We start from the raw sequence: 15,390 nt of genomic DNA, 5'->3' as shown, positions 1-15,390 counted from the left end.
GAATCTAAATTGACTTGTTTCTTTGGTTTGCAGGCTTACTTGTGACTCCACCAGGCTCCAGGGTGTGTCAGCGGACATGCCTGTTTTATGCAAACTACTGTATGCTTGGGGTAAACGGCCAAGCCAACTCCACCATGAACATTTATTGCATTGGTACTGGTTTAATATCTAGCACATGCAGCATACTAGATTGTTTATATCAGATTTTTTTTGGGTAATTGTTGCTCCAAGAAAGTTTCTTTTTTTGCTTCAGCACTATAAACAGATGCTTCAGATGACTATGTCGTAATGTAGGTGTGTCTCAAAAACCTTGAGGCAATAACAATCAGCGAGGGGATTATTTTGACTCTAGGGAGGTTAAATTCTAGTAGATACAATACGTATTTTTAATGCAAATCAAGTACCTTATCATAATTCAAGGTTGTCATAAAGAAATAAACTGTAGAGAATGGGGCACTTGTAACAGCTTGTATCATTCTTGTGTAATATTTAACAAAACTACCATCACAAAACCTTGTTAACTTACTGTATAATGTGCATTAATGTTAAAACAATTTTGTCCAACATTCAAGTCTCTCTCATTTCATGCTTCTAGAAAAAGCATTACTTTTGAAAAAGATCAATTTTGACTCATTAGAATTCAACATTTTAATTCTAGCATTGAAAAGACTAAATACATTGTAACTTTGCAAAGTTAAAAAAAAAACTTCTTAGCTTTCAAAAGTTATGTATGAACTCCATTTTAAGAACACAAACTCAGTAACTTTAGTTCTTAGACACTGGTCTCCATTTTAGGAGCCTCCTATTTAAGATCATCTGTAGCTTTGAGCGCCCTCTGCTGCTTTACAGCAACGTATCACTTTTATTACAAATACATATTAAAACCCTTGCAGCAGGTAGGGTGTGGTTAAGCATGGGTGAGCAATGGGAGAGGAATGACTGACATGACACTTAAACTGTGGGAACTCTCTGGGAAAAACAACAATGAGGAGCAAAACTGAGCAGATAGAAAGCTGCAACATTGATTCAGGTTTGAAGTAATTTTGGTAACACACAAATTTGAGCCACTATGTTGCCCTAAGTGTTTAGTTCTGTAATGGTGTTTAATACTCAGTAATGCAGAAACATTTTCTTTGTTAGCAGTTACATGTCCTTTGCAATTATTTAACAATTTATACTTGCAATACTCAAACATTCAGAAAGTACCTGCGAAATTATACACACTGCCACTTACATATATTAACAAGTCTTTACTCAGTTTTAAAATTCAGCCGTTTTAGTATAGCATACAACAAAGCTCCAGTTAAAACAAGTATTTAAAACAAAATAAAAAAAGAAACCAAGTGGTATTTTGAAAAGTATTTTTATTTTTCCTCAATTCAACACCTTAGAATGCAACATCCTCCAACTTGACATTTCAGTTCCTTTTTTCATGTCCTCCAATTCAGTCGATAGTTTATAAGTGCCGTGACTGCTCACTTGAAGATCTTGCCCTGACCGAAAGGTTTGCCTACATGCTTGAATTCACCCTCCCATGCAAAATATTCCTTCACCATGGTCTTGCATTCCTCACTGTCCACATCCAGCTTACGCCAATTATAGGACTCGTAGTCAATCTGCCAGTCTTCAGACAGCTGAAACAGGAAAATGATTGTGAACAGCCACATTTCAAGAGTGCTCATTTATAGGCATAAAACATACCAGGTACTGCACAAATTAAATTCAGCCAAAAAAATAAATTACTAAGTGGTAAACCTATAAAAACAGACCAAGCATAACCAAAGACTTTTCTATAAAGAACATTGGCACATAGCATTACAGCAGATAAAGCAACCCACGAAAATAATTCCAAAACTAAAAACAGAAAAAGTGAAGTTACTTACAGTGAAAGCTAGATCTTGACCTCTAAAAACCCAAATGCCAGAGATGGAACTGTCGTTGTTCGTGCCAAACAGAATGACGCTAGCAAAAGCGTTCTTTCTCAGTTTATCAAGGCGCTGGAACATTCCTAAAACAGAAACAAAATCACTTAAATCACAGGCAAATAGTGCAAGCATAAGTGCCCAAAAATACAAATAATCAATACCAACATATTTACAGTGACAAATGCCTGAGGTAACATTTCAAAGTTTTATGAAAAATTAATGGAAGGCCTTGTTTGTTTTAACCCCATAGCTGTTTCTGAACTGTGACGGCTCAGCGTTTGATCTTATTTCGTACACTCCCTGACAAAAGTCTTGTCGCCTATCCAAGTTGTAGGAACAACCTTCTAGTTGATCGTTTAGAATCAGAAGTGTCTTAAATGAAAGGCAAAGACCTCTAGATTATGCTTATTTTATACCAAAATAAAATCTTATCATGCCTTGATTTTTAATTATTTAATTAGGACAGACTTTGCTTAGACAAAAGTCTTGTCACATCTTTAAAGAATTTAACCAATCACAGATTAGAGCATCACCTGTGAGAAATACTGTAATTAACACATTCCCAGGTGTGTATTAGAAGAACCCCAGCACACCTAACCTTCATTTGAAATGCATCCTGACCTCTGACAGCATGCCAAAGATTCAACCACAGACCAAAGTGATGATCAAGAGCCTGAAGACCAAGGCTCCTGCTGAGGTAGCAGACATCTTTAATGTATCTAAACGTCAAGTGGAGAGGATAAGAAAAAGATTTGAAGAAACCGGTGAAGTTCATGACAGGCCCAGGTCCCCGTAAGACAACTGTTCAAGAGGACCATTTGTTTGTTTGACAGTCCAGGGTCAGCCCTTTTTCAACTGCAGCAGAGCTACATAACTGCTCACCAGAAACCCCTGTATCTACAAGAACAATTCTCTCACGCAGTGGTCTCAATGGCCAAATCAGTGCTCAGAAACCAGCATTAAAACAGAAGACAACTAAAACATTGCATTTACCAAGGCCCACAGCTTACAGTAAGGACGGACTGTGGAAAAGTGGCAGAAGGTTGATTTTTCCGATGAATCATCTATTGAACTGCATCCCAATCGTCATAAATACTGCAGAAGACCTATTAGAACCCGCATGGACCCCAGATTCACACAGAAAACAGTCAAGTTCCGTTGAGGAAAAATCATAGTATGGGGGCATGCGAGAGATCTGCATAGTGGATGGCAACATCAACAGCCTGAGGTATCAAGACATTCTTGCTGCCCATTACATTCCAAACCACAGGAGAGGGCAAATTCTTCAGCAGGATGGCGCTCCTTCTCATACTTCAGCCTCCACATCAAAGTTCCTGAAAGCAAAGAAGGTCAAGGTGCTACAGGATTGGCCAGCCCAGTCACCAGACATGAACATTATTGAGCATGTCAGGGGTAAGATGAAGGAGAAGGCATTGAAGATGAAACCAAAGAATCTTGATGAACTCTGGGAGTCCTGCAAGAATGCTTTCTTTGCCATTCCAGATGACTTTATTAATAAGTTATTCAAGTCATTGCCGAGACATATGGATGCAGTCCTCCAAGCTCATGGGAGTCATGCACAATATTAATTCTTTTTCCCCTGCACCATGACTTTGTTTTGTACTGTACATTATTTCTGTTAAGTGACAAGTCTTTTGTCTAAGCAAAGTCTGACCTTTCAAGGCATACAAGCCACTTCTGATTCCAAATGATCAACTAGAAGTCAAGTTATTATTTCTTGTTCCTTTCCTTCCTTTTTCATGCTATACACTTGTCAGGGAGTGTATAGCATGAAAAAGGAAGGAAAAAGCACCATTGTGGTCATAAATACATAAACATCCATAAATTATGTGTGATCTTTAGCAATGAATGTCTCCATCTCAAAGGAGAACCCTGTTTGTAACAGTCATGATACTAATTAGTAGAATCTGGGGATCTGAAGTGACCTGATATAAACTAGAAACATTACAAGCTAGCAAAAACAAAGCTGCTGTCAGCATGCCCTGTGCATACCCGTGATAAGATTGCAGCTCATGAAGGTCATGGTCAGCTCCTCTGGAAAGCGGTATTCACTATACCAGATAGAGAAGCCCTCACGGTCCAAGTTTTCCCAGAAGTACGGGATAGCGACAGTCAGTGTGTCCTCGTTGGAGTACTTTCTCTTGAACTCATCCATCACAAATGAGCTGGGAGTAAATAATTCAAGAGTGGGTCAGGCATCAAAAAACCTGAATTATTCATTAGTGTAGCGCACAACAAATGTAAAAGTCTGAATTTCAAAAAACGAGTACTTATAGTTAGCAGAAACAAAATTAGCAATCATTTACGTCTTTGGAAGGTGAGCAAATGGGTCCTTCGTTTTTGGTTCAGAGGCAAGTGCAGCTTCACACTCATCCAGCTCCTCAGCTGGAGGGGCAGGTTTTTTCTCCTCCTTTTTCTTCTCCTTTTTCTCCTGCTGTTGCTGGGGCTGCTGCTTTCCGGTGTCCTTACCAGCTTTCTCCTTCTTGGATGGAGCCTCTTTCTTGGGCTGGTTCTCAGCAAACTTCTTAGCTACAGCATACAAAAAAATAAATAAATGCAACAGAACCAGGAACTGAGCCAAGGTTTTCAGCCTAAGATGGAAAATAGGTATAATAATGATGAATATACAAGTGCATGGAAATGTAATATTTTGTGCAGCATAGTAAGCCATCATACGTTCATCCGGTCTGTACATGTTTTCAAAATGTCAAAAGATAATGAACAAAGTAATAAAGTTTAGCTGGCTATGACAATATGCCACTTGCCTGTATATGTAAAATCCTGTTTTTACTTCCACAGAACTGAACATGCTTGAACAGAGGAGCACAAGCAGCATTTCCAAATAATGCTCTAAAGATCAAATAATCTAAAAAACCTCTAAGAGCAAAAGGACTGATAATGAATTGATGGCCCTAGGACAGCTGAGACTGCAAGTCAGGGATATTACCATCAAACTGAGCCATCTTCTCACAGAGCTTGACCTCTCCAAGAACTGCTTTAAACTGGGGCTGATTGATGCAGGTCACAAACCAGCGATTGACGTTGGGGTAAGGCTGACGGAAGGCAGGCTCAAGAACCTATGAATAGCAAGGAACATCAAAATTGTTAGTTATGTGACTACTGTTCCTGTAAAAGATGAAAATACCTTCTCATAGTTCTGGATCATATCTGAGAAAAGCTCTGTCTGAGCAAGGCAGTCTGAACTTGTTCTGAAGGTGTATTAACAGGTCCTGCAGCATGGCACTTTTACATCTGTCCTAGCCTCTTAAGTATGGGAAGCAACAGAAACATGTGAATACTAATCCTAAAAAATATTTTATATATCTCAGCTACTTGACTTACAGCTGGCATTTCATAACACTATTTTTACAAACATACCCAAAGTTAGCACATTGCATTGGAGTGGTGTTAAATGCCTCTGGACTTGTTACTGAAGACTCATTCAAACAATATTTGCAATCGGTAAAGTAAAACATAGCAGGTATGTTTGGTATAAATAAATGTTTGAGGACCATTTTCAGCTTGGTTCGCATTCAGTTCATGCACCGTCAATATGTAGTTAAAATATGCTTCATGGAATGAATGGTTTAGCTTAGGAACAGTTGTTAAACAGCCCAATTGACTGACATCAATTTCACTCAAAAGATAACTATAATAGATGTGAAGGTTTTATAAAAATTCTGTTACTTTAATTCCCCCATTACATATAAACCAAAATAAATACCCTGCCATTTACATAAAAGAAAACAAGTACAATGATCAATATTGGAGAGTTTCCATAAATTCAGCTGTGGATATAATTTCTCCCAATATTATACGCTGTACTGCTCAACTCTCAGTTTTAGGAAAAAGTTCTCCTTAAATCCTTATAGTTTTCCAGTACAAAATTACCCGATTCAAACTTCTGACATTTGACTATTTGTAGCAGAATATTTGCAAAAATGCTTCACGCTTGACTAGTTCACACAATACACAGCAACAGCAGTTTGAGAATCGGTCACAAAATGCTACAACTATTTAGTTGTTTTTATACGGTCTAAACGCTGGCAAAGACGCCTTGTTTTTTGATTGGAATAAAGCTATATAAGCCTGTTATGTTGCACTGGGGGGCATTTACCACCAAGAACACCAATTGTCTTATGATCAACAGACTTCCATGTGCTGGAGACAATGCTACACGCATCATTACATCTCAGCTAGAGTATTCTTTACAACTGAGAGTTGTCGTTTATAGTGTCCAATGCAAATCTAGCTAACTAGAATTATTATTCCACTACAGATGACCCTACTGCTGCTTTTTTAAACAGCCTGGTAACACAAACTGGAGAAACTGAAAACATTCTACAAGGGCATAAAAAAGGGAAAAGGAACCTTAAAGAAAACATTATAAACCTCACCTGCTTGTAGAGCCAGAGTAGAGAGCAGACCACAGTGATATCAGCCAGACTGACTCTCTCGCCAACCAGAAAAGTGCGAGTGTTTAAGTGCTGGTTCAGAACAGTAAGCACACGCTTCACCTCTTCTTTGGCCTGTTCTGTGGCCTAGACACATAGAAATCCCAGCAAAGTGAACATAAAATTATTAAAACCAAGATATAGAACATTACTGATGTAATTTTAGAAGCAACACAGCAAAAACTACAGACCTGTTTGTTAAACTGCATGATGCCCAGTGTTGGGAAGACCCAGGTGCTAGCCGGAGGGATGATCTCCGAATCAGCAAAGCCGACCCACTGCAGGACCTGGGCACTCGCTTGAGGAGTGCTGCCACGGAGGGCATCATTGCTCACTACAAGAAAAGCAGAATTGACAAGACAGACATTAAAATACTGTCCATGGCCTCAGTAAACAATAGTATACAACTCATTAACACTGACATGATGTGGACAGTGGGCAAAAGGAAGGACTAATGATCCCACTTATTCCCAGCAAGTTTCCTCTGTGTTTCTTTATACCCAAGTATCCCTGAGGCTCAAATGATTGTGGTAGAGCATTGCTTACTAGGTTGAAGGATTAGTGTGAATGCATGCACAAACATCCACATGTCATGAAGGAGGCAGTGACAAAATTAGTCACAGTCTGCCACACCAATAAAATATACAAATGAAATAACTTGTTTGAGAATGTCAATAGGGTGGAGAACCTTTATCCTACCTGTCCACTGAGAAACTATGAAAAACAACTCTTAATAGCATGGACACCTTTTTGTTCACTTGTGTATTTAATAAGGGTGTAACGACATTAAAAACCAAAATGAAAAAAATCGCAGTACTCTCATGCCCCCTGCTGCCATTGATGAGGTTGAAGTCATTTTTCCTTCTCACAAAACTAATTTTTCTTTCACATTTGATTAAATAGTAACTACAGCTGTACTTTAGAATACAATATCTAGAACAAAGTTGCAATATTCTAAATCTGTTTTCTAAGTGCATGTGATGTGACTCATGTGATTTGTCTTGTATAGTTTGTATAGTATAGTGTTATTTATGTCTGTACTTTTGAGAGTCACAAACAGTTGGAACCATTCCTTGTGTGTGTCAACACACTTGGCCAATAAACCTGATTCTGATTCTGACTTGGGAGTGTGCAAACACACTGGGCTGTTTAAATAGGCAGTAAATGTCTCACAAAACTTACTTGTACGACAGCGCATCTCTAAAGACATCATCCCAATATTGATATCAGAAAACTCAAAAACAGGAAACTTCCCACTGCCTTTAGAATGAAACTACAAGCTAACTCTGATCATGCTCAAGCAGTTACTAAGGCAATAGGTGTTTTCACTGTACTAGATATGCGCACAATTTCAGTTGCTGAGAACAACGGATTAAAGCATTTGCTAAGCTTGTTGGAGCCCAGATACCAATTACCAAGCCGAGCGCATTTCAGTCAGAATGTGTGGCCTCAAATTTACAGCGAAAGTAAAAGCCAAAGTGGCGGAGGACCTAAAAAAAAAATGCACTAAGTCATTGCTTTAACTACAGATGAGTGGACCTCCTGTGCAACTCAGTCCTTTATTACGATCATGGCAAACTACATCACCGACAACTGGCTAATTGCAAACCTCATTCTACAGACACACGCTGTCTATGAAAGCCACACAAGAGATCAGGGAGCTGTAGCAGAGTGGAAAATTGAAAGAAAATGGCACTATTCCCATGACAAAAGATAACGCTAAACAATATTGGAAGTGCAGTTGAAGCAGCTGGATTTATACAAAAGATCCAATTAATTGGTAAACCGTTAATCTGGTATGTGTTTTGGTAATGATTGTGTTTTTGAAGAACTTAAAACTTAATTGAACATTCCAAATGTATGTTTAAGTGAGTGGACAAACCACTGTTTATATCTGACTAGTCTACAATAAGATATAAATATATTTATTTCATTTTAATTTCCTCAGGTACACTGACAGCACTACAGAGAATTGTGAGGCCAATGTATAAGGTTAAAGATAAAGTTCAATTATTGTCGTTAAGTTAAATGTGAATCTAGTGGGTTTTTTTTTTTTTTTAGGATTTCTGGTGCCACGACATGAACCCTGTTACCACGGTACAGAACCGAGACTCCAAAACTGTGAACCGAACCGTAGCATTAGTGTATCGTTACACCCTGAGTAATTAACCAAATGAATACATGCACACTGCCAACTGCCTGTTAATTAAGAAAACAAAAAATTTTCCCTACCAAACGTTACTCCTTTTTATAAAGATCATCCATATGTAAAGCATTGAAGCCACACTAGCTTCACTATCAGGCAACAAGAGGCTGGCAGTGAGATCAATCAATACATTAACAAATGCTTTAGAAAAGCAGTAGCTATACATGATCACAACTACTCTATTCTTAAAAGCAAGGTGATGCTTACAGTAATGAGCAATGGCATTGCTCTCAAACAGACAGAAACCGTCATCACCCTGGTAAGCTGGAACCTAAAGACAAAAGCAAGCAGTAAATACAATGACAATATAAATTTAGTAGATAGCATTTAAACAGGATGGAATCAGAGCATGTACCAACCTTGCCCAAGGGAAAGTTGCTGAGGAAAGCAGGGGAGCGGTTTGTCTGCCCAAAGGTGAAGGCAGGGGGGGAGCTTGCCACCTTCAGACGAGCCCCGCTGTACTGGGCTGCAATCTGGGCCTTAAACGCCCTCCAGTTCTCAGGGTACGTGTAGAGTGTCTGTAAACAGCCGTATCAGCACGTTAATAACAAAATAATCATGAGCTTTACAGAAGGAATGACTTTGCAATGAAACTCAATTGTGTGTATTACTTAAAATTCCTAAAGTAACATTTCTCTAGCTTTTTTTAAATGGCACGTCAACTATCCTTTGACTAATAAATTACAAACACAAAACACAGGTCGGGGAAAAACCATCTGGTGCATGAATATCAAGGCCTTCCTTCATTTAAAGCCAGATGGCTCCTTATTAGACGTATAAATAACTACACCGAGTGTCAAACTCCTTTGTGCACTTGAATATGGAGTATTGCTCCAATTGGGACACAGCCATAGTCTGAAACAGCTAACGTCTAGCATCCAACCCTAAAAAAGGGGGAAGTAATCTAACAGAAAACATCATTATTACGTTTAAACCATACTTATGACGTCTGAAGCTCGTGTAAATTCGAATAAAGACCGTGTCAGCAGTAGTAATAAAGCGCAACATACGCGTTCTAGTGTAACGTGGCATAAACGTAGCGCTTCGGTGCTACACCAAACTAGCTCCCCATTCATAATACATACTAGTGACGCCGTGGGCAGCGTTTTGGTCTAAAATAAACAGCTCTACGGCTTTTATACACTTTATATAATACAATCTCAAGACAACAAACTAAATACGAACAAGGATGGAGTTGATAGCCGTTCGATTGTAAACATGGGCTTAAGACTAACACGGAAAACGGGGTTTCTTCCATCTTACTCACCCCTGCCGCCATCTTTAGCAAGAGAGAAAGAAAGAGCGAAGGCGCGTGTTGTTGTCGTATAGCAGAGGTAAGGCGCAGAAATAATACGTCATGGACGCTGACAACAAGAGGTCTTTTTATCCCCGAAATTGCGTTTACGCTTTTTCTTGTCTATGTAAACATAATAACAGCAAAATAACCGTTCATGACTAACCTCAATAAGATTCGATAACGAAAAACCATGAAGTGTTTTGAAACCGATTTTTGTACACATCACAAACGGACACTATTAGATACTACAGTGTGGATCAGTGGGATTGCCATAGCAACCGAGTAGGAAAACAAATAGCAATCACTTAGGGATGCCACATTCAAAGAGGAGAAATAAGAAAAAGTTCAATCAGAATCGAACAAAAAATTGGGGGTCTACTATTTACATTATGGCATCCTCTGTAATCACATATCAGTATCAGAATCAGCTTTATTGGCCAAGTGTGTTGACACACAATGAATTTGGTTCCAGCTGTTTGTGTCTCTCAAAAGTACAGACATAAATAACACTATACTATACAAGATAATACAGACTATACAAAACAATGCAGATGTGATACAATAAACATTATAAATATTAAATATGAATACAGAATATATGACTGATAAGTTATGTACATAAAGTATGGGAAGTGCAAATAACAATATTGTGCAATATTATGCTTTTTGTACAATATACAGCAGCAGTAGTGTGTGTAACATACAGATGATGTGATGACTGACAGTTCTGATAATGCAGTACTTATAGATATGAAGCAGTGAATATAATTATGGTGAGTTGTTAATCAGGGTGATTGCCTGGGGAAAGAAACTGTTCCTGTGTCTGGCAGTTTTAGTAAGCAAAGTTCTGTAGCGCCTGCCAGAAGGAAGGAGCTGAAAGAGGTTGTGTCCAAGGTGCGAAGGTTAGTGGTGATATCAAGTCAAGTCAAGAAGCTTTTATTGTCATTTCAACCATATATAGCTGTTGCAGTACACAGGACTTAGTGTGAGTAGTCCTAGATCTGTGCAAATAGTGCAAGACAAGACATTTACAGACACCCTTATCCAGAGCAACTTACATTTTATCTCATTTTTATATAACTGAGCAATTGAAGGTTAAGGGCCTTGCTCAGGGGCCCAGCAGTGGCAGCTTGGTGGACATGGGATTTGAACTCACAAGCTTCCGATTGATAGCCCAACAACTTAACCACTAGGCTACCACATCCACAAAAAAGACAGTGCAGAACAAAAGACAGTGCAAACATATCAGTATCAGATATCAGTATCACATATCAGTATCAGAATCAGCTTTATTGGCCAAGTGTGTTGACACACAATGAATTTGGTTCCAGCTGTTTGTGTCTCTCAAAAGTACAGACATAAATAACACTATACTATACAAGATAATACAGACTATACAAAACAATGCAGATGTGATACAATAAACATTATAAATATTAAATATGAATACAGAATATATGACTGATAAGTTATGTACATAAAGTATGGGAAGTGCAAATAACAATATTGTGCAATATTATGCTTTTTGTACAATATACAGCAGCAGTAGTGTGTGTAACATACAGATGATGTGATGACTGACAGTTCTGATAATGCAGTACTTATAGATATGAAGCAGTGAATATAATTATGGTGAGTTGTTAATCAGGGTGATTGCCTGGGGAAAGAAACTGTTCCTGTGTCTGGCAGTTTTAGTAAGCAAAGTTCTGTAGCGCCTGCCAGAAGGAAGGAGCTGAAAGAGGTTGTGTCCAAGGTGCGAAGGTTAGTGGTGATATCAAGTCAAGTCAAGAAGCTTTTATTGTCATTTCAACCATATATAGCTGTTGCAGTACACAGGACTTAGTGTGAGTAGTCCTAGATCTGTGCAAATAGTGCAAGACAAGACATTTACAGACACCCTTATCCAGAGCAACTTACATTTTATCTCATTTTTATATAACTGAGCAATTGAAGGTTAAGGGCCTTGCTCAGGGGCCCAGCAGTGGCAGCTTGGTGGACATGGGATTTGAACTCACAAGCTTCCGATTGATAGCCCAACAACTTAACCACTAGGCTACCACATCCACAAAAAAGACAGTGCAGAACAAAAGACAGTGCAAACAAACAAAATAAGACATTACACAAAAGACAATACACAAAAACAGAGCAGACCAGTGTAAATACTATATGTTCAAACAATATTGCGTGTTCAGAAAGACTGGAATGAACACAGTATTATAGCAGCAGTTACATGAGGTATTGTAAAGTATCGTGCAAAACAGCAATGGATTAAAATGTGAGACAGCATGTGCAAAGAGCAAAAACTGTGTAAAAACAGCATGATATTGATGGTGCTGTAGACACGGATGTAAATTGGAAGTGTGTGTATTTAAGTGTGGTGTGGTCGATTGCAGTCCATACAGTTGACTGTGTTTGTATTGTGCTCATATCTTTATATACATAAATAAAATTACAAATATAATAATAATAAAATATAGGATATATTTGATTATTGTTTACAAAGGCCAAGTGAGAGCCCAGCTTTAAATCATGTTGAAAACCTATGGAATGAGGGCTGTGCACAGAAGATCCTCCTGACAATTTGATAAAAACTGGAGCATTTTTGCCAGGAACGGTTGATTAAAATTGCACAAGATGTGCTGATTTGGTAGACTTGTATCTAAAGAAACGGAGAGCTGTATTACAAGCAAAAGGTGCTAAAACAGTTAAATTAATAAATTACTGAAAGGGTATATACACCAACACTACCAAATTATTATAGGATTTTTAATTTTCCTAAAATTAATTTATGATAAAGATCTAATTCATTCATTCATCTTCTACCGCTTATCTGAACTACCTCGGGTCACGGGGAGCCTGTGCCTGTCTCAGGCGTCATCAGGCATCAAGGCAGGATACACCCTGGACGGAGTGCCAACCCATCGCAGGGCACACACACACACACACACACTCTCATTCACTCACGCAATCACACACTACGGACAATTTTCCAGAGATGCCAATCAACCTACCATGCATGTCTTTGGACTGGGGGAGGAAACCTGAGTACCCGGAGGAAACCCCCAAGGCACGGGGAGAACATGCAAATTCCACACACACAAGGCGGTGGTGGGAATCGAACCCCCAACCCTGGAGGTGTGCCCCCATAAAGATCTAATATGATAATTTTTTTTTTTTAACATCACTACTTTTAACTGCACAGCTGTCCGGAAAAATCCACTTGCATAAGAGTTTAATTTTCTGGATCATGGTAAAGTTTTCATTACTCTGTCTTTATTAAAGTGCAACAGCCCTTTTTCCTGTGTATTAATATTAATATTCAGAGTCATATTAAAAGTCTGGCAACACAGTTTAATTTGTGTCACAAGTTTCTTTGTTGTCTTGAAGTGCAGTTGATCCTTCATCTTGAGAGTTTATTTGTTCATCCTTCATGACCAATATGGGGTATGAGTCCACAAAATGGATTTTGAATAGAATTATGTTATATTGAATAAAACCTGAAATAAATCTCTAATCATCTAAAAATTATGGGCAAAATAATGCAATGTGTGATCGCTGGAAAAACTGAGATTCAATATCTTTAGAATATGCAAGTAAATTTTTGGTCTCAGCTGTAGAAACCTCACGGAATGCCGAATAAAGCCATATCTAGGATTCTCATGAAATAGCTTTGATATCAAACCTATTCCAGCTTCTTCTCTATTTTTTGCAAAATTGCAAAGAAAAAATTGCTAAATTGGGAGCTGAGTCAAATAATCTGACTTGCACAACAGAACCAATTTATAAAATATACAATAAAACGTTGAATAACACATATTTAACACTACACTGTATAAAGAGTATAATCAGTTTAATAGTTTTTTTTAAATAACTAAAAATTCTAAATTAAATTTTAAATGACTGACACTCAGGGAACTGTGAGTGAAAATAAGTCATTTCATACTTTCACAAACAATACTACCCATTTCAGGTTCAGCTGAAATTAATTTTATGCATTAAACTGAATATCACTATGTATGTCATCAAACTAAATCTTTTTTCCACTTCTAAACCTCATGTACAGGATATTGCTCATTTAAATGGAACATTTCTTCTGATGTACTAGGCCCTATACCAAACTGGGACTAACATTACTATCCCAGTCTTTCACTTTATTGATTAATGTGTGTTCGTTATGGGTTTTTCTTCACCCCCTTTAACACATTTTCAGAAATGTAACATGCAAAAAAACGACACAAATAGTTATGGTCACAAGACTTGTAATAAAAAGTATATACAATCAATTATGTATTCCAACAAAGCTACCAGTTATACAGTTACCAAATAAAGCAATTTATACTGGTGTAGTTGGTAAAGCACAGGCATGAGATAAACATGGACGTAACCTTAGATGGGCATTTAAACCAAAGATAATGACTGAATATACATATAAGCATATAACAAATAAGCAGGCTCAGCTTTCTGCAAGATGAAACAACAGACAACCGATTAAACACCTTGACTATAGCTCATCAAAATTCAAAGACAGCAAAATTCTTTCTTTTACTTATCAGTTATGAAGACAGTCATCTTTTTTAAGATAGCTATGACAAGCCCAACAACATTATAGACTGCATGTGCTGATCTTATATCCAGTTAAAACACACCTTTACTTAGATTTTGTGCCAATTTTGTCCAGCTTAAAAATAATGTTCTGTAGGAAATAAACAATAAAAAAGTATCTATTCTAGTGCTACACTGCTTAAAAGGTAGTGCAGTGAAACAAATATATATATATATGTACAAAAATATTGGAAGATGACTGCTCTTTGACAGACGCATCAACTAACAAGACCTGAAAAAGAAAACAAAAAAGGCAAATTAATGTCATTTTAGGAATACATGACAAACTACTAAAGTTTGTTTAACCAGTGTTTTACTATCCTTGACATTAGGGGAAAGCTTGTCAAATTTGCTAACCACATTGTATAAAGTTAATTAATCCATTATGTGACTTTAATTACAATACTGAATTGAAAACAATAATGAATCAAGACTATACTGAAACAGTATCCAAAATATTTACCAAGGTAGTCATCCATGAGGGATCCAATGGCAAACTAAAAAAAAAATAATGTGAATTAGTCGTGACTACACAAAGGGCAAAAAATTACCAGATATAGCTGGGATTTGCAGCAATACAAAATAAACATTAACTTACAATATCATTCTTGTCTACTCGAGTACCAACAATCTTCAATCGAATTTCATCATCTTGTTGGATTACAATGTCCTATGAACAAGAAACATAAAAAATAACATTTTCATGTAAACCACAAAAGACACAATAAATAATTAAAACAACGGTATAATTCAAACGATCTCTATTCCACTTTACCTCATCCACCGTCTTATAGCAGGGAGGATTAGAGTTTGGGTCAAATTCCATTTCTGAGGGTATAGACTACACAAAAAGAGGACAAAATAAAAATGAAGATAGTGGGTTGT

At 37.6% G+C, this 15,390-nt stretch overlaps 2 protein-coding genes across 2 annotated transcripts in view; both read right to left on the bottom strand.

The window, feature by feature from the left end:
* Positions 1 to 1,344: 1,344 nt before the first annotated feature.
* On the bottom strand, positions 1,345 to 10,003 carry eef1g (eukaryotic translation elongation factor 1 gamma). The gene is made up of 10 exons (XM_060884929.1): positions 9,874 to 10,003; positions 8,966 to 9,124; positions 8,814 to 8,877; positions 6,592 to 6,734; positions 6,344 to 6,487; positions 4,894 to 5,023; positions 4,253 to 4,475; positions 3,939 to 4,111; positions 1,884 to 2,008; positions 1,345 to 1,634 (listed from the first exon to the last, which is right to left on the bottom strand). Exons 1-10 carry the CDS (start codon positions 9,883 to 9,885, stop codon positions 1,476 to 1,478), a joined length of 1,332 nt encoding a protein of 443 aa, XP_060740912.1. The 5' UTR covers positions 9,886 to 10,003; the 3' UTR covers positions 1,345 to 1,475.
* A 4,142-nt stretch (positions 10,004 to 14,145) lies between these two features.
* Positions 14,146 to 15,390, bottom strand: part of polr2g (RNA polymerase II subunit G) — a 2,718-nt gene continuing 1,473 nt past the window's right edge. The window contains exons 5-8 of the mRNA XM_060884975.1: positions 15,281 to 15,346; positions 15,104 to 15,175; positions 14,969 to 15,002; positions 14,146 to 14,737 (exon numbers count right to left, since the gene is read on the bottom strand). Coding sequence (XP_060740958.1) covers positions 14,724 to 14,737; positions 14,969 to 15,002; positions 15,104 to 15,175; positions 15,281 to 15,346 — 186 coding nt within the window. The 3' untranslated portion in view covers positions 14,146 to 14,723. The remainder of the gene's footprint in view (positions 14,738 to 14,968; positions 15,003 to 15,103; positions 15,176 to 15,280; positions 15,347 to 15,390) is intronic.

Source organism: Tachysurus vachellii, chromosome 13, assembly GCF_030014155.1.
Source record: "Tachysurus vachellii isolate PV-2020 chromosome 13, HZAU_Pvac_v1, whole genome shotgun sequence".
Classification (NCBI taxonomy): domain Eukaryota; kingdom Metazoa; phylum Chordata; class Actinopteri; order Siluriformes; family Bagridae; genus Tachysurus; species Tachysurus vachellii.
This window is presented reverse-complemented; position numbering and strand designations above follow the sequence as displayed.